Raw genomic sequence first — 26,901 nt, forward strand, 5'->3', positions numbered from 1 at the left:
TCAAGAACGCAAATAATTACGAAACCACATTTTGGTCGCCAATACAAGTATACTTCGCCTACTGCTTCACCTCCATATGTACCGCATTGGTGGACTCCCAAAATATGTGAGCGGAAGAAATCTCCCAAGTGTAAATACCCGCAGCTTGTATCTACTTTGCAGTGCTCAATCAATAAGTAACATCAATAAGTAACAAGTATATAACAAGTATATAACGCGTAGATATTTTATCTTTCGAATGAAGTATTTATCACACCATTTCGTTCGATTGTTCAGGAGGTATTAACGTTCAAAATCTTATTGCCCCGGCGTAACGTTCTCGTTTTCGAAACTTTGAACTTCCACCCCAGTATAGAAATGAAAGACGCACGTCAAAATGGTGTCTTGAAAATATAATCAGGGTAATTGGGCAGAGGACAACGTCAGTCCTTGCCATATCGAGTGAATACGGTGGCTGCTCGAAACTATTTGATGGCTCTCAGATTTCGCGGCGGGCCATAACCTCCGTGCGTGAAGTTTGGTTGCTCGCTGGCTAAAGCAGAACTAGATATGATCTTGAGACGAAATTTATTCTATATGCGCCTAGTTAGTATTTCTTTTTTTGTTTCGCCTTTGTACATCAATACAAGCTTCGCACTATGCTTGCTTTTTGCATATTCTGAGAATGTATTCTAAGGCGAAAAACGTTGCACGTCCGTTCAAACACGGTGGCAGAATAGAAGCTGTGGTTGGCCAGAGCGAGCACAATATAGTGGCTTCTTTTTCTTTTACTCTTGGAGAGAATACGTGTGGAAATTCAAGGCATGGCCTAAAATTTTAAACACATCTAATATCAACCTTGGTATATTTTCAAAATTTCAACCATCTTAAAATTAAATGTATTCCGATGATGTAATATGTCAATATGTTTTCCTAAAGCTAATGATAGTAAGTATCCATTTCGAGTACAGTAGAACCCCAATTATCCGCGGAATAGTCGGGCTAGCTCACCGCGGATAACGCTGTAAATGACTAAAAATGAGTTCCTAACACGAAAAAAAGATATTTCGGCATGAAAACTATGTTTTATCAATACATAAATCATTAAACTATCCATCTACCAGGTGGAGGACACCAGTGATCAGATAATGTGAAAGTCAACACCAAAACAAAAGTGTATGAGTCTATCATTCACCGACAAATTCGGGGAAGGCCTGTAGATTTACTATGGGGCTTGCTTTCGCGGATAATCGGGGTTCCATTGTAATTTCAATTCTAAGTTCAGCACGCCTTCTTCTTCTTCTTCTTCAACGGCACTAACGTTCCTAGAGGAACTTCGCCGTCTCAACGTAGTATTACTTGCGTCATTTTTATTAGTACTTAGTTGAGATTTCTATGCCAAATAACACGCCTTGAATGCATTTTGAGTGGCAAGCTCTAGAATACGCGTGATCACAGTGCAAGTCGGAGGAAATTTCTTTGACGAAAAATTCCCCCGACCAGAACGGGAATCGAACCCGAACACCCGGCATGTTAGTTATGACGCTAACCACTCGGCCAAGGGAGCACGCCTAAAGAATATAAAAAAGTCACAGGAGGGTAGTGTCCAAGGCATGACCGCGTAGTTGATGTAGGATTCCGTTATGCTATCTGTTGTATGCTGATTTTGGATATGTTTGAAGATTTACATAGTTAAACTTTTTGTTAATGATTTGATGGCCCTAAAAAAACGTTTTGTACCAGGATAGAAGATGCCGAAGTGGAATGAGATATGATGAAAGCTGCCCTCTGTGGCCCTGGTCGAGATGGATCATGTGTTATGTATGGATGAAATAAAGAAAACTAGAAATGGGTTATATCTGTGATATAACCGCAAGGTAGACGTAGGACTATCGCTGGCTCTGTAATCATTAAAATCGTATCTGAATCAATTCTCAATGAATGAGTATATAATTATTTCTAAAGATTGCTGAAAGTTATCCTTGTTAGTGTGTGAGTGGATGAGTATGAGTATGAAATTGTTATTAAAATGGAATTCAACTATTTCGAACTTGTTGGTTCAGAAAAGAACTGTTGGGTTTGCGTGGTTTTGCTAAAGCAACTGATACATAATTCTATTTTGTTCTCTTGAGAATAATACACAAGAGTTTTCATGATCAATCCACGCGCAAGTAGCATAGAAACTGATGCTCTTGGATAGGATTGCATCACTGAAACCGAATGCGCAAATCTTTCTTCGCTCGACCGCAATTACAGGCAAACATTTTTTCGTGACCATTACATGCGAAAGCAAAACAGAAACTGATGCTCTTGGATACGATTGCATCAGGGGAACCGAATGCGCAAATCTTCCTTTGCTCGAGCGTATTTCCAAGCGAATATAAGAAATTACGGCCTGCATGCATGTATTCGCGATGACGGTTTCTCCAGGTGCCTTGATTTTGCGACCGTGTTCTGGAACACATTCCGATCACCACAAAAGCAATCATCATCAATGAGCTAGATTGATTTCAATAGCCTGTTTTCAGAGCATTTTTAAGCTATTAAAACGATTTTTTTACCAATAAGTGACAATCATATAACTCTTTGACAATTTATCTTTCGAATGAAGTGATTATTATACCACTCTATTCAGCCGGTAAAGAGGTATTAACGTTCAAAACCTTGCACTCAAGTGTCACTCTCGTTTCCGAAACTTTGAACTTACACCCCGGTACAGAAATGAGAAACGTAGTCCTACGTCAAAAAAAACTTACCAATGTAATATAAGATGATTATCATTATCGAACACAATTATCAATTTTTCTCACCAGAAAAAAACATGTTACTTTATTATAGAGAAAACATATTTGAAATGGAAAAAGGATTTTTTTTTATAATTTTTACTTCATGAGTGCTTATTCAATCCATTTCCATTTTCGCTTCAAACCCAACGGAACACGATGCTATATGCCTAAATGCGAATTTCAATTGAACTAACATCTAATACGATATCTAGAGCATATAGGAAATCACTTTTTCGAATATTCATCCACTTTTCCAGTTTTTCACGCCGCTTGAACTTTTCTTGGGTGAAATGAACAAAAAAAACATAAAGCCTCACCCGGACGATCCGTTCCCGAGCGGGAACACATATTGGGTTTTTTATGAAAATTGAAATAAATCGTTTCATATTTCTAGTCAGTCAGACACAACCGCTACCATATACAATTTTACACTTACACCTGTGCTAAATGTTTCACAATGCAAGATCGGTCATTGATATGAAATTTCACCAAGCAACCAACAAAAGCTCCCCCTACTTTCACTTATTTGCAATCTTTTCCTTCTTCTTTTTGGCTTTAAGAGGCTCTAAACTTCGCAGTTCATTCGCCTGTATTCGCATGTATTTGCAATGCCGGGACACGATCTGGTGTAGTGGTAACATCCGTACCTCTCACTCTAAAGGTCAAGAATTCAATTCTTACTCCTGACTGAACTGAATGACTGAACAATAAGCGTTTGAAATTGGACATTTTTCACGATGCGATCGATTTCCGTTTTTCAATTTATATCCCCAATATGTTCCCGAAAGACGTAATCCTACGTCAAAACTACACTCTTTTCATAAGTGCATATCTCCAGTAATGAAAATTGGTGTTCGAATCGTGTTCGATAGCGTGACGGATAGGTGAACAGTTTACAAGATATAATTATTACAATTAGCTTGATTAAAACAACTATTTTTCATTTTATTTACATTTTTTGCTACCTATTTTTATATTCTAGAAAAATCATATTTATACATTGAACTGTTTTTTTACTACATATTTATATACATAAAGGATCCTCGGTACCAGGATTCGTTATTTTCGAAACAGAAAAATGAAAACGATTTTACTTGTTTGTTGTTCTTCAGCCAGAGTCATTTTCGGTTGAATCATTTTAGTGTACCAGGGTGATGTGAAATCGGTATATTTAGTACGATACTGGGACCCTTTTTTCTCTGTTTTGTTCATACTTGCTGTGCTCGATTGGGCTTAATTCGTTGTCATCGTCGAGCATGCGAAAAGACGCTCGCAACTATTTAATTGAATGTTTCATCCGTTTCACTTCACCAAAATGTGGATTATGGATTTTTGTTCCATAGTGGTTTATTAGAATGTATTGCCTAGTCTCACACGCTTTAATTTTGTCAATAAGCGTCGCGAATGGTTGTTTTTTTTACTTCCAAGAGTTTCTTCTTTGACTTTCTGTAGACAAATTCCTGGATTGGTTACTTTGGTTTTTGAACACTCTCAGTTCATTCGTCTCTAGCTTTGAAAAAAGGCTAATTTGGGAAGCTTGAACTAATTTCTCGGCTTTGAAAAAGGCCGTTTGGAAAACCTCGCTACTGCTATTGTCTGGTAGCTAGCTGGAAGATTGATGAATCGTGAATGCAGAACATAAAGTTGTTCACTAGATCCAAAGGAAGTCGTCCTGGAAATGCAGATTTTAGAAATCTACATTTTTATTTGGATGGAAGTTTGTATTTGTTTTGGACTAGAGGAAATATGATTTTTCCACAGGAATTGGGACCAATCTGACTCAGTATCTTTTTGAAGGGGGGTATCGTTTTTGTAGGAGAAATCTTGGATCAATTTTATCAATTTAAACTATGAGTCGTACCGAAATAGTCTTAGAATTACTCGTAGGGAACCGATGATTAAACGTGGAATTAATATATAAGGCGTCGTGCACAAATTACGTAACGTGATCATTAGAGGGTCGTTAGCGTTAGAGGTTGCGTTACTTTATGTGTATTAGAGATAGGAAATTGCGTTACGTTAGAGGGGGGGGGAAGGGGGTCCAAAATCCGGATTTTTAGCGTTACGTAGTTTGTGCACGACGCCTAAGTCTAGAATAGTATATAATCGAATCTCTATACAATCTAGTTCGACAGGTACAATACAATCTCTATACAATCTAGTAAATTTTATAAAAATCTATCCGCAGCAAGAATAGTTATTAACGTTACACTATTTCTGAAAGACTATCTGTACTGAAAGACATAGTTCTACGTGAAAAAGGTATGTAAGCAGCTCCAATTTCGATGAAAAATTTGCTCGCCGAAATATAGGCGACAATTTATATACACAGAACACGTGGAACGCGACAGGACACAACACTTATGGTTCTTACAAAATTAAAAAAGGTTGGTAAATTTACCTTTCTTAGTCGACCGGTTTCGGGCTCGATGCTGCCCATCTACGGGACGATGTCCGACTGATTACAACACAAAGAAACAGCTTTGCACTCTACGGGGCTCAATCATGAAATTGACTGGGACAACGCGAGACTCAAAAAGTGGATCAGGAAGGCCTTCCATCTAAATGCATGGGAATCCATGTACATTCACACTGCTGAGCCGCCGCTTATGAATGAGTTTGAAGCTCCGATAACATCGAATTTATTCAACTTGACCAAACTAAACATCCAGTGACTTCATCTTTCATGACGTGTAATATCTTTTAACCATGTACTTTTGATTTGAAAGTATAGGGTGTGAATGGAAATCTGAAGAGTTAACATGTAACGAAAAGATGAAAGATTTCGAATGCTTATATCTCGACTATTTCTTGATAGATCGTCCAGATGTTTGCATCAAACGATTGGTATTCGATATGTTAAAAATACGGTCGAGTTTTTAAAAAAATGTTTCAAATATATCAATAATGTTTTATACAGCATTTACATAAAAAAGATATGCAAATATTAGGGAAAAACCCAAAGTGAAAAAATGGGCCTCCGAATTTTTGGTGTAGATACCAAAGAGACTGTTTACATCATTTGTGGAAGGCTGAGATTTTTTACATATATACTCTTTCCCAGATGATAGAAATAGTCTTTTTGGCATCTCGATACAATACCTTGAAACCTTAAAAAACTTTTTTTTTTGAATTTTAATCTTTTTAACACAAATTATTTTAAAAAGTTAATTTACATGAAAAAGTAAATTATGAAAGTAAATTAAACTCACCCCTGTTAAGCTGTCAATGACTAAGAAAAGAGTTGCAGAAGATATCGATTTAGCCATCGGAGCTGCTGGTAATTCACCCGAATTGATGGCTCACAAAAAGCACATTCAACAAGCAGTGCAGCCGTTCCAGTTTTTCGACTCACCTAAAATTCGATTAAATCCGACTATAAACACAAACAACAACCAGCTTTCCTGTCGAAAGACGTAGGTGGATATCGGAAATGCAATGACACTGGAGTGGCGAGGTAGAAATAATGCTACTGCTGCTGCTGCTATTTCCCCTTCTCTCACTCCCCCTAGCCGCCAGGATTGGGCAATCCGCTTTACCACCAGACGTGTGGCACCACCCTCGCAAAGCCCCATGCTACCTGTTTACGTTGGGCAAACACAAAAAATGGGTACCAGTTTTTGTTTGCAGTTTTTTTTTCTTTGTTGTTGCCTCCCTTCCCGACCAAATTCATTCCATACATACTTTCAGAGTGCGCTCGTTCAGCTTTCTGGTTGTAATTGACTCGATTCTGGGCTGCTGCACGGCTGAACTGATTATACGGAACAAATGGAAGCGAGAAAAAAAACTATGTATACAGTTATTGCCAGGAAGGACAACCGAATCGGCATGGTGGCACAAAGGTGTTGGCTTTGGTGGTGGTAACGGCAGCCAGGCAGAGGATAAAGTTTATCCTTTGTTCCATATTTTTCATTTCATTAATTTTTCAACTTTTGCTATCGCCGGCATATAGCACACACATCCACATATACGCAGAGGGAGGCAGGGATATCAGGAAGGATTCTCGTATATCCATGTATTTGTTTCAAAACGCATGTATGTACTGTTGTAGCCTTCCCCGCCAAAAGATATCCTATTTTGGTTTTTGTTTTTTTTTCTTTCCTTCTCCCCCAATCTGCTTCTGCGATTGACTGGTTTGTTTCCGTTAAAATTCCATTATAATATCGGTACCTGTGTGTTATTCCCACTCGTGTATGTGTATTCATTTTGGTGTTTTTATCAAATTCTTATTTTTCCACTCGTTAGTTATTTATTGGAGCTGGGGTTCCTTGTCGAGGATTCACTTGCTTTTTGTTCTCAACATTCAACCATCATTGTCTGTTTTGGAAATGAAACGCTGAACTCCACAACAATTGGTTATTCGCGAGTGGCGGGGTAGTAAACGGTGAATCGAATAAAAATTACTTTATGATGCGATTTTTTAAATCAGTTCACGCTTCGTTGGGTTATACACAGTGCGTGTAGGTTGTTTATCATGGAGATATAAATTCAATAACAGTTTTTGTACTGCTCTTGTTTCAAAGGTGCGTGAGAGGGTGGCTGCTTCTATCGAATGAGCAATTGGTAATTTTAACTCGCAACGTGTACATTAGGGTGGCAGCCATGTACATTTTGTTAATTGGCACGAAAAATGATCTGTGCCAAGTTTCAACTCAATCGAACATGATTTAGGGGTGCCTCAACCCGCTCAAAGTTTTGATTTTTTGATTCTCGAAAAACTTTATGCAAAATCGAACTTTTTTTCGATGCTGAATGACTTAAAAATGCATGATACGAGATCTGCTGTCATCTTGAAAAAATTTTTTTTTTGCCGAAAATCGGCCTTCTGGTACTTAGCTTGAGTGACAAAAAATAATCATCGAATTATAAAAACCGATCATGTACATTTGGTTTATTGGCCCAAAAAATGATCTGTGCAAAATTTCAGCGCAATCCGACACGATTTAGGGGTGCCTTAAAGCTCTCGAAGTTTTGATTTTTTTGTCCTCAAAAATTTTCCAAGTGGAATGGTAAAGGAAATTTAGAAAATCGAAATTTTCTTTTCGATGCCAAATGACTTAAAATTAATAAAACGTCGAGATCAGTGTGTTATCCCAAAAAAAAAATTTTTGGCCGAAAATCGAATTTTTGGGACTTAGCCTGAGTGACCGAAAAATCAAAACTTTGAGTGCTTTGAGGCACCCCTAAATTATAATGAAAAAAAAAAACTTACAGCACGATTTAGTTCGATCAACGTAACGTGCACTATTAATAGTTTCAGATTACATTTCGTTCATCACAGAAAATCCAAAACATTGTATTTTAAGAAGCAATCTTCCTCGCGGTTGATGTAGCCGTTTTACCGGATCTTGCGCTTGGGATTCTCGAAATATATACACTTTCATCCCCGATCAAGATCCGGTGCAATTCGTTCCTCGTTCCCTACATCCAAACTACAATTACCAATTTGCGAATCTGAACCATTTTTTTCGTCTATAGAAAATAAAATCAATTATATTGCCAGATCATAGTTTGTAGGCACAAAATTCATCATTTTGAACACCAAAAAAAAAATTCCCTTAGTTCATATTTCTCCTTATCTTAGTGGCGCATTCTATCAAGATTCTCACGTGAGTTTTTTCACCCGGATTTTTCAAATAACGCGAGTTTTTTATGCGGATCCAAATGAATATTTGAGGCACTTCGAAAACGAGAGCTCTTTCGCTTGCATGTTATTTTCAATGCCAAGAGGAACTGTCAGATTATTTTGCAGCAGCGATATCTTTCCGGATTCTTCTCGAAGTCCACCACCAGTGGTTAATGCTAACTCGATAACCACCTGTTAATAGCACTTAATTGAAAAATATTTGGTCGCAGTGTTACATGGATAGAAAACATTAAAATGAACTCTTTCGCATGAATGTATTTTTCAGTTCTCATGGGAACTGACAGATTATTTTCAACAACGATTGAATCTTTCCGGAAATTTCTCGATGCTGAATGGCATCCAAACGAAAATAGTTCCGCGCGTGTATGTGTGTATTTTTTGGCTGCTCCGATGTTTCAAGCGGAACCGTTTGTGGCATCACTCTCCTCCTGATGAATTCCCTTTCGGCCTAAGGTGCACAAACAGGCTCTTGGGGACACCGTTCATCCGCGCTTTTATTATAAACGAAGAGCTTCACCACAACAGCGACAACATGCTCCAATCGCTGTTCAATTATAACTGAGTGAATTTCCGAGTGGCGCTCGCTTATATACCGATTGGTGATTTCAATAGCCTGTTTTGAAAGCAATTTTAAGACTATTGAAAGATGTTTTTGAATCAAAAAGTAACAAGTATATAACGCGTAGACATTTTATCTTTCGAATGAAGTGTTAATCATACCATTTCGTTCAGCTGTTTTGGAACTATTAACGCTCAAAATATCGGTCTCCGGCGTAACGCTTTCGTTTTCGAAACTTTGATTTTACATCCCGGTATAGAAATGAAAGACGTAGTCCTACGTCAAAAATCTTCGGTGTACAGTTAGAGCCCGATTTTTCGCGGAATAGTCTAACAAGGTTATCGTGGAAAACAAGAATCGCAGATAACGCGATAAATTACTAAAAATGTGGTGCAAACACAAAAAAGACATTTCAACGTGAAAGTATATTTTATTAATATGGAAATCATTAATATGGAAATCAAAAACTTCTTATGTAAAATTTCGTACAGATAATGTAATGTGAAAGTCATGATTAACAAAAAAGAGCAAGAGCCTACCACTCAATGGCAAATTTCGGAATGTCCTAAAGAATTGAGATAGACTTCATGGCGCTACCTAGTGATTTATAGTAGTTTCAAATAAAAGGTGTCACAACGTGGACAATTTGTATATGAACCTTTTTACCGCTCTCGCCATTCAGGCGTTTCTGAACCATTTGTGTTTCCGGTGCTTCAAAACAGGAAAAAATACATTTTTGATCTTTATAAAACATGAGTCAAATATTTTTTTAGATGGCGAAAAATTACATAACAAGGTAATACCGGTTGCTGACAATCTGCTCATCAAAACAAGCTTTATAAATTGGATCCACCTGTTGCCTGTAGTACACAATATGCCGTTATTTGAAACACAGTCGAAGAGGCCACGAACCGACTTCAAAAAGATGATCCTATACCGATCCCCTATTTTTGCTTCGTAGTGATTTAACGGTTTACTCCGGCGCCATCAATGGCTCGCACAAGCCTGGATCATAGGGCGGCGTTCACTACCAGGGGAATGCATTTGATTGTACTATTAGATACCTTTGCGTAACTCCCGTCCGTCGTCAGCGGCGTGATCGTGTTAAGAAATGCATTTGCGTCTGCGTGTGTATGCATGTGCTCGTATCTGTGTACTTCTGTTTTCCTTCTGTTTTGTTTTACGTGTTTTCTACACTTATCAGTGCTTTCACCATTCATTCAAATTTGAATGAACGAACCGTAAAACAGTTCAGTTGCTCTAAAGCTCTCACACTAACGTACCGAGCAACTGCTGTTCGCGCTGAAGATACCACACGAGAAATAAAAGTGAGAACGATTGTGTCCATCCATATGTGCTGAAGAATTTGTACTCATAACGCTGAAAAGTCGTGAGACTATTTGGAAGAGAGTCTAGCAATTCTTTTTTATCCCCTGAACGTAGGCTGTAAGCAGTATATTTGGTTCAGTAGCATATGAGATTCACGTGCCAGTTTGCAGTTGAATCATTCAAATTCAGTGTGTGCTACTGAATTTGAATGCAAATAATTCCTCAAGCGTATTTCATTTGAGCCAGCTAGAACCTATATTTTAGAAATGCGCGCGAGATCGTCGACATTATTTTGAAGCAGATTCATATGGCGCTCCTTCATATGTTTTGAGTTTAAGTTTATGTGAATATAATGTGATGATTGGGTGAGCGATGCAATGTTCGATAAATTATAAGATATTTTTAGTCTCACTTGAATTACCGTATAATTATCTTTAATGATATTTCATAACTTAACGTTCATACGTTATATACTGGATTGATATGTAATATTACTCCTTCCACCAAGAAATTTACGGTAGACAACACTGTACATATTTGCTGTATTTCGCTGTACGAGGAATGTACTCACGTGAATAAAGCAAGCAGTAAACTTACCTCAAAACTTTCTGAAATCGAATTTATTGCAATATCGTGTAATAGGAACGATATAATGTATTTTCTAACAAACTTGTCTATGTCTTTCTGTAACTTCGATTATGTTTTTAATAAAAACGCGCATCGATAATGACAAGTTTAATTAACAAATCGTTTAAAAGTTAAATGTTTAGATTTGTACTCTTGGAATTATTGCTTGAAATAACAATCAATTGTTTTGAAACTACTATGCGAAGCAGTATGTAGTTGTTGTTCTGGACATCGCGTATAGCAGTTTCTCTATAGTTTTCAACAGCGTTTCATACTTTCTTACAGTTTCGAAATTTGCTAATATACATTACGAACTTTTGACGAACTTTGAACTGTATATAATCGAATTCTGTTTTTTATCGAGTCAAAAACATTGTTCTATTCGTTTTTTATGCATATATTTTCGTTTTATTAATATAAAAGTAAAACTTAATTTTTTGATTCATTTCCTCAAAGTCACACCTTTCTCATACGAAAAAAATAAATTTATTCAGAATCTCTCAGGAGATGATAGACGATCATATTTGATGAGAAAAATCCTTCTACGCATATGTTTGAATTTCAACAATGACAGAGTTATAGAACTATTTGTTGTTTCCATTTCTGATGCCTCTAACTGGATCTACATTAAAAAGTACGCTAAAGTATAATGTACTGGAACATCTATATTAGTGTATTTAAATAACATTTTGGAAGTGAAAAACTTAAAAGTTGGTAATTTTCAATATGTCATTATTAGTTTTATCCCAGAAATTCATATTAAACATTATTGTTTCTATCGATTGGATTAAAGTTCTCTAGTTCTCTACAATTTGTTCTTCGACACCCAACTTCTGTCTTTCTTAATTTTGCTGCAATATCGATATAAAAAATTCCTGGTAAAAATTCAACTAAATTTTCAAAAGTCACGATTTTCACCCCACTGTACTTATAATAGGCACTTATAATTCACCTTAACGTTAAAAGGTAACTTTTTTTTCGAAATAAGTCATATTCGAAAAATAAAAAAAAAATATTTCTCTTTCAAACTGTATACAGTTTCGAGTCCAAAATTGTATATCGAATAACTTTTTTTGGGTCAGGTTTGTCAAGTTGTGCCTTTCATCAAACTCTACCATGCCTAATAGAAGTATAAGGAATGGCTTTGTTCTGATACTGTATATAAGTTTAAGTCAATACATGCAACACCAAAGCGCTTATCTTCGCGTACTAAAGTTTTTTACTTTATAAAAAGCGCCAGTTTCCGGTTTGCAGTTGAAAAGGAAAATGTAATCCGTGTTACATTCCTAAATGAAACAACATAGCCCTACTATTGAAGTTCAAAAATTATGATGATTTTCTGAAAAACCTATTTTGGTGGAGATAATTCGAGCCTAAAACCATTGTTAGGTAGATTAACTTGTTATAAATAGAATATTTGAACTACCATAATAGTTCAAGTTTCATATTATTACCTGAAAGATACGTAACGTTCAAATAAAACGTTATGACATTAAAAGTTTAATAAACTTCACGTTTAAGCCTAGTAGTTTGCTGTGAATAAAATAAATGCGAAACTAGAAAAATGCTTCAATCCAATTCTCCTCCCGTGCACCATATGTGCAGCCAAGGCTCGGCCACAGCCCGCTAAGAGAGCACAAGCGCCTGTATTTAGTTTACAGCTGTGAGTGGATGACGTCCGCAAGTATGTATCATAGCGAATAGAAGAAAGAATGAGCTGAGAATGCTCGAGCTCCTCTTTTAAAATTCAAGCTTCGAATGTTGATGGTTCACCGATGTCGATGGCAGTGAATCAAGGCAATTCGCCTGGCACCGTAGTGTTGAATGGTTCAAAGGGAGCAACGTACATGAATGAGAAAACGAATGAAGGGCATAGGCTCATATTCAGTTCATTCAAAATCCAAGCACTGACACTTATGAATAATACAAATCAGCAGAAAACTCAGTTAAAGAGTTATACTATACATTTAGATTCTGAGGTCGCAAAAAAACTAGAATTTTATGTCATAAATGGTCGTTGTTCACAGTTCGACTGTACACAGCGGGACAGTTGATATGAAGCTTCCAATTGTTGTGTTATTAATAGCACAAATAGTCCGATGTTTCTTGTTGCAAAGCAGTGGAGCGTGTTTGAACGGAAAGCGTCACCGTCACTTGACGGTTGTTGCGTGGACGAAGTAACTATTATAACAAACAGCTGAGGGCCCTGAGTTCTGAACTCATGTTCGTATGGTAAGCGGAGTAGTCTGGCTACGAAGACCCCATTGCTCACAAATATTTTATTTTGTGAATTTTCAAATTGCACAACTTATCTCCCAAAACGCCCAATTAATCTCGCCCTCCATTATTTGTCTGATCTTCTGGCAAATAATGATTACACATAAGATTTTTTGACTGAAAACGATAAGATCTTCTTGGAAATAATCTCAATGGTTAATGGACAATATGAGAGGATTTCTTTTTGTGTCTATCATCATTGTCACCGACAGTTGTGTATAGAAATAAAAAAAAAATTTAAAAAAATTACATCCATACGCGGAATCATGTTTGCTTTTTGGTTTTGGTATCCGTATTCCACTTTTGATCAGTATTTATTGCCATAGGGTGGCTTAAATATTATAGAATAACATGTAGAAGGTGTTCTCATTAACAGAAATCTGGAATTCAAAATGCAACTATACAAATCAACCACCTGTCCATTTTACCCTACTGTCCGTATTACCCACGGTTCCCTTACTACTCTGTTGGAAAAATATTGCTTCTTTTTGGAATTTCGTATGTATTGCCTGTCGTTGCATCAAAATAATTAGGCGTTTAAAGTTTGTCATAGACATAGGCATAGAACAATCTATACTTTCTTATTTTACTGTTAGTTCTTACCCTTAGGGTGGTCTTAAAATTGTTTTTTTGCCGATGTTGCCGATGTTGCCCATTTTTCAAAGTTCGTTACCTTTGACCCGCTGGATCGACTTCTGATCTATCCCTAGCAAATGAATGGTATCTAAGTGAGCTTCCTATCAAAAAAACTGAACAGCACGTCAATTGTTTACTTTTAGGCGAATCTTTTTTAAAGTGTTCTTTCGTGGTATTTAAGATGTCGAAACCAAAAAGAACCTGCTTTTTTTGACATTTTTACATAACATATAAAACATAGTGCTCCCGTGGCCGAGTGGTTAGCGTCATAACTAACATGCCGGGTGTTCGGGTTCGATTCCCGTTCTGGTCGGGGGAATTTTTCGTCAAAGAAATTTCCTCCGACTTGCACTGTGATCACGCGTATTCTAGAGCTTGCCACTCAGAATGCATTCAAGGCGTGTTATTTGGCATAGAAATCTCAACTAAGTACTAATAAAAATGACGCAAGTAATACTACGTTGAGACGGCGAAGTTCCTCTAGGAACGTTAGTGCCATTGAAGAAGAAGAAGATAAAACATTTCGAAAGAAATATTTTTTCGAGTTTGAGATTTTTTCTTTTTTTTTGCTGATTTCAACACATTACTCAATTTCAATTTTTTATTCTAACTTTTGAACCGCTTGACTGAATTTTGATTCTATTTCCACAAATGAAAGGTATTTGAATGACTTTTCTGAGAAAAATAATGAACCATACACAAAATGCGTACTTCTATGCAAAAACTTTAAACATTTCGTTTGTTTTAAATGGTTTTTGATGTGTCAAGATCAAAGAGACCCTCGCTCTTCATATAATTTTTGGAAAGCTGAGACTCCACATATCGTGAATAAAATTTAGCAAGATAAGTCATTTTGATCTGAATCTCGAGATATATTTTTTATTCAACGAAATATATGACATAATATTGAGAAAAACTATATCTCAATTAGCAGACCCGGCGAATTCTGTCCCGGCCAAAATTGATTTCTCTTGAAATCGTTTTTCACTCGTATATTCGACATCGATAACATCTCCAAAACGAATACGCAATTAGATCGGCCATTCTGCACAAGAGATGACAGTCATTCGAACAAACAATTTGATTAATAAACAGAAGTAGTTTATTAAATAGAGATGAATGAATTAGATGAGAGAACTGAAACTGGAAAAAAGAAACGAGAAATATTATTACTAATTTATAACTAAAAATTGAATTAAATGAATAATAATGCGTATTTATTCATTGTTCCCTGACTATCCTCAGTTGAATATGACTTTGCCGAGCCCTGGCTGCGATTCTTATTCCGAAAGATTTCTGTCAATAAATGGGAACTTGGACCAGTTTTACTAGTATGCATACGAACTCCAATTAACGTGTTCACCTGCCCATGGTTTGATCGGTATGGTATGTTCTCTCCCACCAATCGCATTCTGCGAATTCTTCACTATTTTAAACAACCAACAGAATCATTGACCTACCGCAAACCACTTGTATAGCCCAGCCAGTCCCAACAACGTGAGCCGCTCAGATGTGCGTCTGTCGACGATTTCGGCTCACGTGTTACCACCACTTCACGGACGCAATGAGTGCACGGTACACCACGGAACGTGGATTCCGTATATATCGCCGTTTGCCAGTTGGTTGTGCGTCGCTCCATCTGTGGGTTGTGTGGAAGTATTTCACCGAGACAAATGACGAAAAGTATTTTTTTTCCGCAACCCACATTTTAGAAACAGTGATTGAACCTCAAAATACGGTACATCATATCATTCACTATTATTATAGCAAATTAATGGGTCTCACGATTAAATTTTGTTTATGTTCAAAGCTCCAAATTGAATTAGACATGGGAAAATATTACCTAAAGATGATGTACCCTCTCAACCATATGTAAATATCTCATCTCCTTTCCCTTTCACGTTTCGTACATCCACATGACAGACAGGAGCATTCGAGACAAAAAAACATCCTAACTCTTTTTTTAACCACCGCGCGCATCTTTTAAGGCTTCTCGCGCGAGAGGTTCCTGAACCCTACTTGTGTCTGCTGTTTTGGTGTTCTGTCGTTGTTCTTCCTCCTTTTCGTTCGTTGGTGTTCAACGATGGGGGGGGGAGGGGGGGGGAAGATTTTATTCACGCTGACATCCGGCTGGCAGACTAATTTTTCGAAAAAAAAACGCTCTAACGATCGAAAGGGGAGGGGAAGATGAACAGCACGCACTGGCGGAACCGAAAGTGCTGGTGGTGGCACGATACCCGCAATCGAACAACAACACCACTAAGAAGTGCATCTCAAACACCGGTGGTGGTGCAATGTTCTGCTGCGGGTCGGTGGTGTTTGGGTGGCCCTTTGTTGGATTATTTTTAATTATTTTGTTTTGAATCGCTTATCGTTTGAGCCCTTCATATTCCAATGTCAACAGACTTTGGGTGCAGTATTTCCTCCGTATACGCATAGATGAGTAACTCGCATTTATTTCGATACATTCTGTTTATCCATTTCAGCCGCTGGATTTACGCACCTCCCTAAAAGCCAGCACACGAATGTAAGCGCATACACACTGACGCAGCAAAACACTCCTGGTGGTAACTTGTTGGATGATGATGATTATGGGAAGGATGCATCAACCGTAACGAAACACGTACTCGGAGAAATGAAAAAGGAAACACACACAAACACAGGTCGCCGTTCCCCTGTGTAGTAGGAGAGATAGACGACGAACATCATGACCTGAAAAAAAAAGAATCTTGTGCACATATTGCCTGGCGGAAAAAAAGAAAGATCGAAGGACAACGACTGCCACGATCGAGGAAAAGAGAATTGATCACGGATGAACTTTGGATGGAACCCCAAAATCCACGTGCATGGCTTTAGCTTTTACTCCTCGTCGTCTGTACTCTGCTCTGTACGTGTGGCGTATGGGTCTGTTGGTTTTAGCATTTTAGGGTCAGGTTGTGGGCCCTCTTGAACAATATTTCTTGATCGATACTACGAAGATTTTCAGTTAAAGCTCGATTCCGTTAAAATCTGGACACATAAGATTATTCCCTTATTCCCTTATATTTTTTATGAAAAAAAAATGTTGATATGTCAGAACTGGGACGTGGGATTACCTTAGCTTGGCAATCATTTGTTTGTATTGATTCAATTTTTGATTGAATTAAACAATTTCCGAATTCAATCGAATACAATATATTTGCTTTGTGAATAAAGAGATTGAATAAATGCCATGTAAGGTCAATTCATGCATTGTGATAGATTATGTTCTTCGTTACGAGTAAATTTAAGGACAGTCCTTTTACGTTTGGTATGATGCATAGGAAAAAAATATGTGAACGGAAGAATTATTAAACGTTATGGTTATCAACTTTTTACCTAATCATCAAATGGTATGCGTAGAAATTCAGTGAGCAAAAGATATGAAGGCATATCCTTCAATGCGATATTGAATAACCGAGCCAAAGCGTTGTGTTCGTACCCGCTTTTGTAATACGTGTCAGGAAAACAGTTTTCGGAGTGCAAAAAAAACATGCGGGTGCAGAAGTACCACCGGCTTGCATTAATCAACAACTTCAACTTCTACTTTTTATACTATAGAGGCTTTGAACTTAAAAGTTCATTCGCCTCTCATGTCTGCACGATTTTCCCAGGCTCCTAAGTTTAGAAGACCGTGTTAAGGAAACATACTCTAGTCTGCACAAAGACAAGCGAGTACAAAAGTACTCGCAGTTTGCATTTATTTGCAAAGCCGATTCTCCCAGACACCTTGATTCTGAAGTCTGTCTTGGGGAAACACATTTGAACCGGAAAAAAATACCCCCGACTTGCATGAATTTATAATGCCAATTTCCCCACGCTTCATGGATTTGAAGTCTGTGTTAGGGGAACATATTTCAGTGGGAACAAAAGCTCCCCCAACTTTCATGTATTTACAATGCCGATTTCCCCAAGGCTGCTTGGTTATGATGGCTGTGTTGGAGAAACCGTGAATCGGACCAATCAAAACGAGGTAGTTAGGGCGTTTAGATAACGCTTAACATTTTACAGTTATTCAATTGTTCATTTAATGAAATATAACATTTTATTAAATGCGCTAGATGCGTAGAAATATTCCCTATCAATTGATGCAAACATCTTTCCGATCCAGTAAGGAATGTGCGAGTTATAAGCATTCAGAATCTTTCATTTTTTCCTGCATGTTCTAAGTTTAGTTTTTCATTTACCCCCCATATACTCCGGTTAGACGTAGTCTCACGTCAATATGATTTTGATGAATTCGAGAGTCTCTGTTGCTCGATTTTTGAATCATTTTAACGATCTCATTAAGTTTTGCTTAATGATTGCCCAATATTTCTCGATTGTGAGATTGTGAAGACAAAAGCTTCCAACTGGCTCCTTGTTTGATTTTATATGTGGTTCAGCAGAACGCTGAAGGCGATCGAACCGATCTATAATAGCGACAAAGATAGCCGTCGAAGATTTTGTAACCTTTGTCTACCCTCGCTGTTTTAGCAGAGATTGGACAACTACACTTCGACCGTCTCGTTATGAAGATAATAACCAGTAGGGCTATCTGTTACCTTTCACTTACATGACTACAATGTCCCATTGATATCTCGCGAATCAATTCAACGAACACACTAATCAGTATCTTTCCGATATATACTATGACCAGAAAGTACCGGGATTTTTTTTTACTTAAACGTGCATGCGGGAACCGGTTTTTTTCCTATGTTGGTACGACTGTAAGACGCAAATCTGTGTTAGGTTTTGAGTGCCATCCGATCATTAGTATCTGCCTGTACGTCGCAAACGGCCGGAATTGTGGGCTTGGATTTTGCATGATGATAACGCACCATCGCACCAAGCCCGAATTGCAATGAATTATTTGACCAAACGTCAAGTAAATACCTTCGAGCAAGCACCTTATTCACATGATATGGCCCCGTGCGTTTTTTTTTTTGTTCCCCCAGTTGAAGTTGCAACTTCGTGGAAACAGATTTCAGTCGATCGAGGAGATCAAAGAGAATGCGACGAGAGGCCATCCTTCGTCGGTCTACCAGGGATGCATGGAGGACTGGGTCAAACGTTGGCACATGTGTGTTGCTTTAGATGGATCATATTTTGAAGGAGATAAAATAAATTTGCCTGAAATTTTACTCTATTTTGTTTTATTCAAAAATTCCTGGTACTTTTCGATCATAGGGGGTGTATACATTTTACGGCCTTGGAAAGGAATTGGAATTAAAAACCGCCGATTGCCAATTTGGATAAAATCGAGCATATTCTTGCGAGCGATCTTAACCCTAAAGCCTGCTTCAAACCGCCTTATTGAAACACATTTTAAAATGGAACATCAGATCTACATTAGTAGTTCATAAGGCATCGACGGTGTCGGTTGCGGAATTTTTAGGGGAAGATATACTGGTAGCTTCTTTTTGCCTTCCCGATGGAAAATTTTGTGAGCTGTCTCCAAGTTCATTAAAAAAATAAAAGTCTACACCCATGGATTGTTTAAATAGAGGAAGGTGCATCGGAAAAGAAATTTCCCGGTCATTCCAGAATTCCTGGAGATGTGGTCGCCTAACATGCCCTGTCGTCATTCTGATGTTTACCTTTGGGTTGAACAACATATCCCCGAAAGTTGGAATATAGCCTGAGGAAGCGCTACCTCATGCGCCATTCAGTTCATTGTGCAATTTTGCTTGTTTGTGTCAATCACTTAATTAGCTCCAAAATTCGACAAACTTTTCGCTGCAAAACATATCAACGTATGCGTAATCGAGTTTTTGGAATTTTCCCTTTTTTTCTACTATATTTTCCAATCTATTTTATCACTCTAATTTGGATGGAGACGAACACAAGAGTATAAGGGCAACTCAAATCTGACCATCTTGTGATGATTAGTTATACATACGAAAAGATGGGTTCAGTGCAAACGTAATGTAAGTAAACTAAATTCTTGCATTGATCGCAAAGCATCGGAGCAAGGAAAAATTCGAAAACTTACTTTCAGTTTTAGCATGAACATTAACAACATTAACAATTGCTCGTTGTCTAGAGCGACATTGAAACACTGAATTTATTGAATATCCTAGTACCTTCTCAGTATCTTTTAGCAAAATTACATTTCCTTCAATCTCAAAGGCATCATTCTCAATTGAAAAATCCACAAATCAAAATATGCCAGCATCTTTCGCAGAACGGTAACAAAAAATCCGAAAGATGAGATGTGAATTGGCTGGTTTTGTGCCTTTTAGAAGACAGAACTGGCCGTCAAAACGTCGAATTTTGATCTAGATAAGGCTTGTTTTAATTTCTGTTTCTAAAAAGTGTATAACTAGAAAATAATAGTAAGTATGCATTTATACTGACGCCCGGAGCAATCTTGCATAATTTTACGCAATGATTTACTCTCGGACGAATATTGGCCAACTGCGTATCGCAAGTCCATGATTGCAAATAAAGCATAAACCGAACCCCGAAATAGTCCGTTTAAATGGGCGCATATCAAACATGAAAATTTGCATCGACACATAAATTTTCATATACACCAAGGTTGTTTTTACGCGTTTTTTACGAGGTTTTTCTACCTGGATTTTCCAATTAACGCGGTTATTTTCATGCGGATCTTCCAATTAACGCGGTTTTCTTTTACGCGCTACCAGCATAAAAAAAACCAGAGCAATATCACATCTTTCCCTCATGCCCCCTAAGATAATATGATAGGATTGATAAGAATTTTCTATCACAATAATGAGAGTTTTGTGGGGTGTGCCTTCGGGGATGATTATCTAAGAAACTTCACTACAAAACATGCTTTATGGCTTTATGGAGCAATGCGGTTGGCTTCTGATATCGTTTGATTAAATAACATGAATTATAAGTTCTAACCTCTCTTGTATATTAGAGGTAATTTATCATTTTCGTGCATGAAAAGCATTTGGTCTAAGAAGAGATTGCACATATTGCCAGCGACGGGTTCAGGAAAAATATTCTAATGTTAAAGAAAGCGACTGTTATGTGAAAATACTTCGAATCGATCGCAAATCTGACATTTCAGTAATCAAACATTGTTTTTAATTATGTATGATTGATGTTAACGGTCCAGTGTTGAATAAAATCATCTTCGCTAAGCTCAAATGCATAGATTTTCGGGTTAGGTTGCATCGGAAACCTATATATTCCAAACGAAAATTGAATTGTTCTTCAATATGTTTTGAAGCTCATTTTTCCACCCAGTGTCATTTGCACCTTGATTATTGAAGATGCCAGAATTGAATTTCATTTTAGCCAAATGAATATCAGCTGTTGTTTACTTTTAACCTGAGGCAGCTGTGTGCGGTTGGTTTTTATTTATGCCTTTGTTATCGTCTCGCCAAACAAAATCCTGCGTGGTTTCTTGCAAAGTTCGTTTCATCGTACTCTGGCGTTTTTGTTCTCTAAATGGTCCAGGCTGACTAATATTTTTATTTTTGAGTTTTGACTCAAAATCAATCCAGAACGAATATCGTTTCTAATTTTTTACTTTTGATATTCAAACTATAAATAACAGCGGAGTTATGAACCCCACTCAATGTCGCATTCATTCATTACAGCAAATTTGTTCATATATCAGCGATATGAACAAAATTAACTCGTTTGTTATTGTCATCAATATAATGAGGACAGTGTGTATCAAGCTGAAAAAAGTCATTCACACTGAAATAAAATCATATTCGTTACTCGTGAATATTTGTTATTCTAATATTCTAAGACACTGTCTAGGTCTATTAGGTTATGGTTTATCTCGTGTTAATGAGAATTTTTTTTAATTTTATAATATCTGGTACCCGGCCGGATATACCGGATATCGGATAGTTACCGGATATCCGTTCCATCTCTAGTAATAAAAGCTTGTGACGGAACTTAGTTCTTATGACGAAAATAAGTGCCTCGCCTGCGCCTAAATCTTAGGTGGATTTTAGGTGACCTGTTTTGTAGGCGGGTTTTCCAAATGACGTGGTTTTTTATGCGGATTTTCGAATCAACGCGGTTTTAAACGCGTTTTTACGAGGTACGTATCCCCCGCGTAAAAAACTAGGGTGTACGCTAATTCAATCAATTAGAAGGTCAAAACAAAAGCTTTGCTCCCACACGCCAATGCCAGCTCAGTACAATACTGCATATACCGAGAATGCATCCTGAAGCTAACCACTTCGCATGTCCGTTCAGCACGATAGTAAACCATAAAGTGAAGAACTACCGGCGAAAATTTATTATGCTGCTTTCTTGTGTTTTCTTCCTTCAGATTGATTGATGCCTGTTTGTACCCACGGTTTTTTTTCGCAATCGTATGGATATATCTTAATAGTGATTTGGTGTTACTCCACTTGCTCCTTTTAGACGGCAATTTTGCGGAACAGAAATTGAACAAATCAAAAAGTGGCATTCAGCGCATTTAACAATTAGTCAATAGTTTGTTTAAAAAATGTATAATTTGCTTTGTCATGATCGATGTGTAGAAATATTTCCAATCAATTGATGCAAACATCTTTCCGATCTATTGAGAAATGGTCGAGTTATAAGCGTTCGATGTCTTCCACTATTTCCTACAGGTTCAGTGCCTAGATTTCCATTTTACCCCCACATCGTTCGTCTAGACGTAGTCCTACGTAAAAAAACTTTGTTTTATATACAAGATATCCGCAGTAATAAACAAGCGAATTCAATCAAATAATTTCGTAGTCATACGTCAACAATGCGGTCGTGACATGGACATAACCTACGATATAAAAAAAAATAAAAGGAACAGAAGAATCGATGTCCTAAATGACTCTGGCTGAAGTGAAAGAATCGAGTAAAAATATTATTTTCATTTATGAGTCCTTATTTATTATGAATATTCCGATCACTAAGATCTATCCGATCGATAGTATTTCGTTCAATCTTTAAATACACCACAGTTAATACGCTTATCCCAATTCAACAGCTACAGCATTAATTTTCTTGTTTTTCTACTTTTTTTATCTGCCTTAAACTTTTTTTTTGTAAATTGAGTAAGGATAAAGTTTTCTGGAACACATCATCAGGAACGTTTCAGAAAAAATCTCATTGCGTCCAGATTTTTATTGGTTCTACCTTTGTCAGTTTCATTACTATAACTGAAAAGATAATTTTAACCAAAAATAATATAAAGCAATCATTTCCGCTAAAAGTTAATGAGCCTTAAAGAGAGTCACACCACTATGTAAAGGAGTTGCACCACTATGTAAAGGAGTTGCCATTTCCGCACTGTGTTGCCGACAACTGAGCGAATATTTTGCAGAACGCTTCAACCTAAATGCTTTATATTGAGCTATCAGTGCATGATACCGATCCTCATTACCTCGAACGGCGGTCACACCTTGACAAGGCTGCATTAAAAGTGTGGAAATCTAGTAGTGAGCTCTCTTCAGTTGTAGAAGCGAACAGAATTATGTCAACATGTGAATCAGAGGCTGGTACGTCTGGCCTCTGGAGACATAGTGCCGATGCGCATCCAACCCGAAGAAATCATACGGCACATAATTTCAAATTTCGTATCAAACTACCAAACAATCGTTCTGACAAATTATTGTACAAGTATTGACCAGTGGCTGTGGGGCTTTAGGAAGAACCTAAAAATTGCCCAATTTCTCGGTGAGAATTAAAAAGCAAGGGCATGCAGATGCGTGCCTTCCCCGGAGTCTAGTAATTTGGCAATTAAGTCCGGAGACAAGCGAATCATTTCAGGGTAGTTCGTGCTATGAATTTGGTAGCCATCTACAAGACAGGATTATGCGAACAAGAAATCGGTACGAGCGATACGTCTAGTATAATCACGTTGAAGACATATACATGATGTGCAATCTACTCCAAGAAAACATAGATCCAATAATTTCAGACGTTCTAACGCGTTCTAATCAGTCTACACAGAGCACCGCAACAACGTGATACGTATTCTCCATGAACAACTAGCGTTCCAGTGTGGTCTACTGGAAGGCCTCGAATCCAACTACCAGTCTAAAGCTGCCCTAGAAAATGAATATGCAAGAAATATTGATCACTAGCCGTGGAACTCAAGGATCTTTATGAGCTTGAAGTCGGTCCCAACAATTATTCCAGTAGTTTGCAGAAGCGTGTTTTCCGCAGAGTCTATCCCCTTTTGGAGTCAGAGCCCAAGGGTTTGCCGATTCTTCTAAGTGCAACTAACAAAGACGAAGGCTTACCGCCGTTGACATTGTCGTTCGCCGAAGGAGAGTATTTGATGGACATTATCCAGCTCAAATTTTGATGGGATTACATCGAAGCAAGAAAGCACACAAACTCAAATTATGTAAATGCCAATGAAGCTTGATAAACAAACGAATCGAGAATACCTGTTGACTGCAGCGGTGTCGCGCGGCGTTAGTTTGCGGTCCCAACGGGTTGTTGTTGTTTTTGTGCATTCACACAGCATCCATCCCGCGCGTCGGACGTGTGACATCGATAATACGCTAAATCCCTCCGAAACCAGTGTGTGTGGTATTGGTGGAACAGGTGTTGATAAACACCCCCCGATCACAAATCCCCCAAAGCGAGTGTGGAAAAACACGAAGGAAAAAAGTAAAACCAGAGTCTACACAGGCGAACCCTGTCCCGTCCCGATGAACTGTTGCATTTTATGTTTTGGTTGTGTAGGCTAAACGCAGCGGAGAAATTCGATACATCCATCCATCCATCCATGCCTTGCTGCTGGCGGCGACGCGGCAGGTAGAGAGGGAAATGGCCACGGCGAACTGTGCAATGTGTTTGGTCTCCTTCTGCATTGTTATATGTATGATGATGTTTAGCGAGCGGGGTACAAGCTTTTGCAGGACATCATAACCACCGGTGCATGCAGTTCAGAGCCTAGATATGGAGGGAGCAGCAAAGCGCCGCGTGTTCAACTAGTGTCAGAGATAGATACACGATTGGCGGCCGATCGATGGTTATAACCCTGCAGAAATAAATTGTTGCAAGGTTCATTTTTACTTATTGTGTCTTTCGAAACGGTTGGCGGGTTGCTTCTTCCTGCTTCTTCCCCTCTCGAACGTCTGGTCGTCGTTCGCTGCGATTCCAGTTGTACAGGTGGTACTGTGCAATTATTAACATATTTATGGTTTCACATTGGCGACGGATGACGACCGATGATGGTGGTTTTGTTATTATTGTTGATTGGAACCAGTCCTTCAGCCTTCCAAGTTGTATGATCCGAAAAATCATACCCCCTTCCTCGTGTCTCTCGTCGGCATATTACGGGTACGAATGAATGTGAGAGGAGGATTTTTCGAGTGTATGCTGTGTATTTTGAGTGAGCAGATGGCTTTTTTTGAAGGCTCTTTCCACAAATAAGAATTGATTTTTTAAATCGCCTTGATGATGATGATAATGTGTTTGCCATGGATGGATGATAACCAGTTAGGGCATCGGGTGCGTTTGTATGCGTGTTGGCGTGCGTGATTATGCGTACGCGCTTCCTCTCTGTGTGTTTGGGATATGCAAAAGGTGTTTCTTGTGTTATTTTCGAAATGATTTTAATTCCTTTCTCCTTGTCTTTTATTTCTCATTTCCAGAAAAAGCAGGCTATCAGTCTCCATATGGCGGCATGGACAATGGCGTGGTGAGTTACCTTCTTTGTTTTCCTTTTGCTTTTCCCCACCCGAAACTGTTCATTAATGGGGCCCCCTTTCTGGGGGCTGGGATCCTGCTGCCGTCGCTGCTGCTGCTGCAACTGGTCAAGCTGAGCCAGGCGTGCAATCAACTTTGTAGGTTAAGTATAGGTTCTCGCGAATATAACAACACAGCATGATTTTGAGCTGATGGATGCGCTAAGGTTGTTCCCCTCTGGACGGTAGGGACTGAATTGACCCTACGATATGTGGGGATCTGGATACGTAACCGGGACATTGAACTTCGCTGTGTACGGTGGGGAGATTGTCATGCTTGGTTCCAAATTAAGACGACGGGCCGTAGAATGCATAATTCAATAATTTTGGGTACATTGTTCGACACAAAGTAATTGAACTCTGAACATATGAAAATGTAAGGTTGATAATACGTTGTGTAGTCCACCGGACGTTACTTCCAATATTACCCCATAACCTGCGGCGCCGAGTGCTGTTAATCGATTTGCTCATATGTTCATATCTTTTAGACTCTATCTTATCACAACGATCACATGCGAACTGGAAGAAGAAAATCGGGTAGTTGGTCGTATCAGGTTTATCGGCAAATAAAAAGAGCCAATCCAGATGGACAGCACAGCTGAAATCTTCATCATTAGCATGTGTCTTCATGTGTTGACAGAAAACAGGTCATGGACGAAAGTTTTCTTATGCAGTTCGAGTTTTGGGAGTAATTCTTAGTTCACTTAGTTCAAAAGATGGCAGAGATAAAAATAGGCCACTCAAATAAAATTATTAACAAAACGCTGAAGCTGAAATCTATCCAAATGATTGGAATACTTCCGGGTCAATAATTTCATCGTGTACCGGAATGACGAGGAATTCCAGAAACGAGGTGTTTGTTCGCAGTGAAACTTGGACAACGTTACGCAAAAATCGGTTGTAGATTGATTTTTTTTGTCCCTAAAACACGAAGGAAAAGGCTATTCGTATTCCGGAGAGCAATACGACATTCCTTGGATGTGTTTTTCTCCTTTCTGGTGAAATTCACAACACTAGATTCCGATGTTTTTTTCCAATCGAAAAATCCGATCAAAATATTTATATTTTTTTTATGACTCAAAAAGCACGAGCGCTTCAAAGTGGAGGGATCCATTCCAAAATAAGAACGAAAACAGAAGCAATTTGTTTTGAAACAGATTTGAAATAATTAATACAACAATTGGCACGAGCAAGAACAATTTCTCGGCTGTTCCCTTTTGAAACTGTCGGTCTTCTTGCATGATTGTCAATATTTTATCTCAATACCCTCATATCATCTCCCCTTCCTGAAGAAAATATGTTATTCTAGAGCAATTCCACGCCAAATCGACCAAAAAACTGCAAATTTTGACCCGACCCCCCTACGTTTTTTTTTTGATACATGTTACTTAT

The 26,901-nt window shown here is 38.1% G+C and overlaps 1 protein-coding gene across 5 annotated transcripts in view; it reads left to right on the forward strand.

Annotated features, from left to right (window-relative positions):
• Nucleotides 1-26,901, forward strand: part of LOC129773931 (protein daughterless) — a 122,752-nt gene that overhangs the window by 34,450 nt on the left and 61,401 nt on the right. For all 5 annotated transcript variants that reach the window (XM_055777602.1, XM_055777600.1, XM_055777601.1 and 2 more), the window contains exon 2: nucleotides 25,417-25,463. In XM_055777602.1, coding sequence (XP_055633577.1) covers nucleotides 25,417-25,463 — 47 coding nt within the window. The remainder of the gene's footprint in view (nucleotides 1-25,416; nucleotides 25,464-26,901) is intronic.

Source organism: Toxorhynchites rutilus, chromosome 3 (genome assembly GCF_029784135.1).
Source record: "Toxorhynchites rutilus septentrionalis strain SRP chromosome 3, ASM2978413v1, whole genome shotgun sequence".
Lineage (NCBI taxonomy): Eukaryota > Metazoa > Arthropoda > Insecta > Diptera > Culicidae > Toxorhynchites > Toxorhynchites rutilus.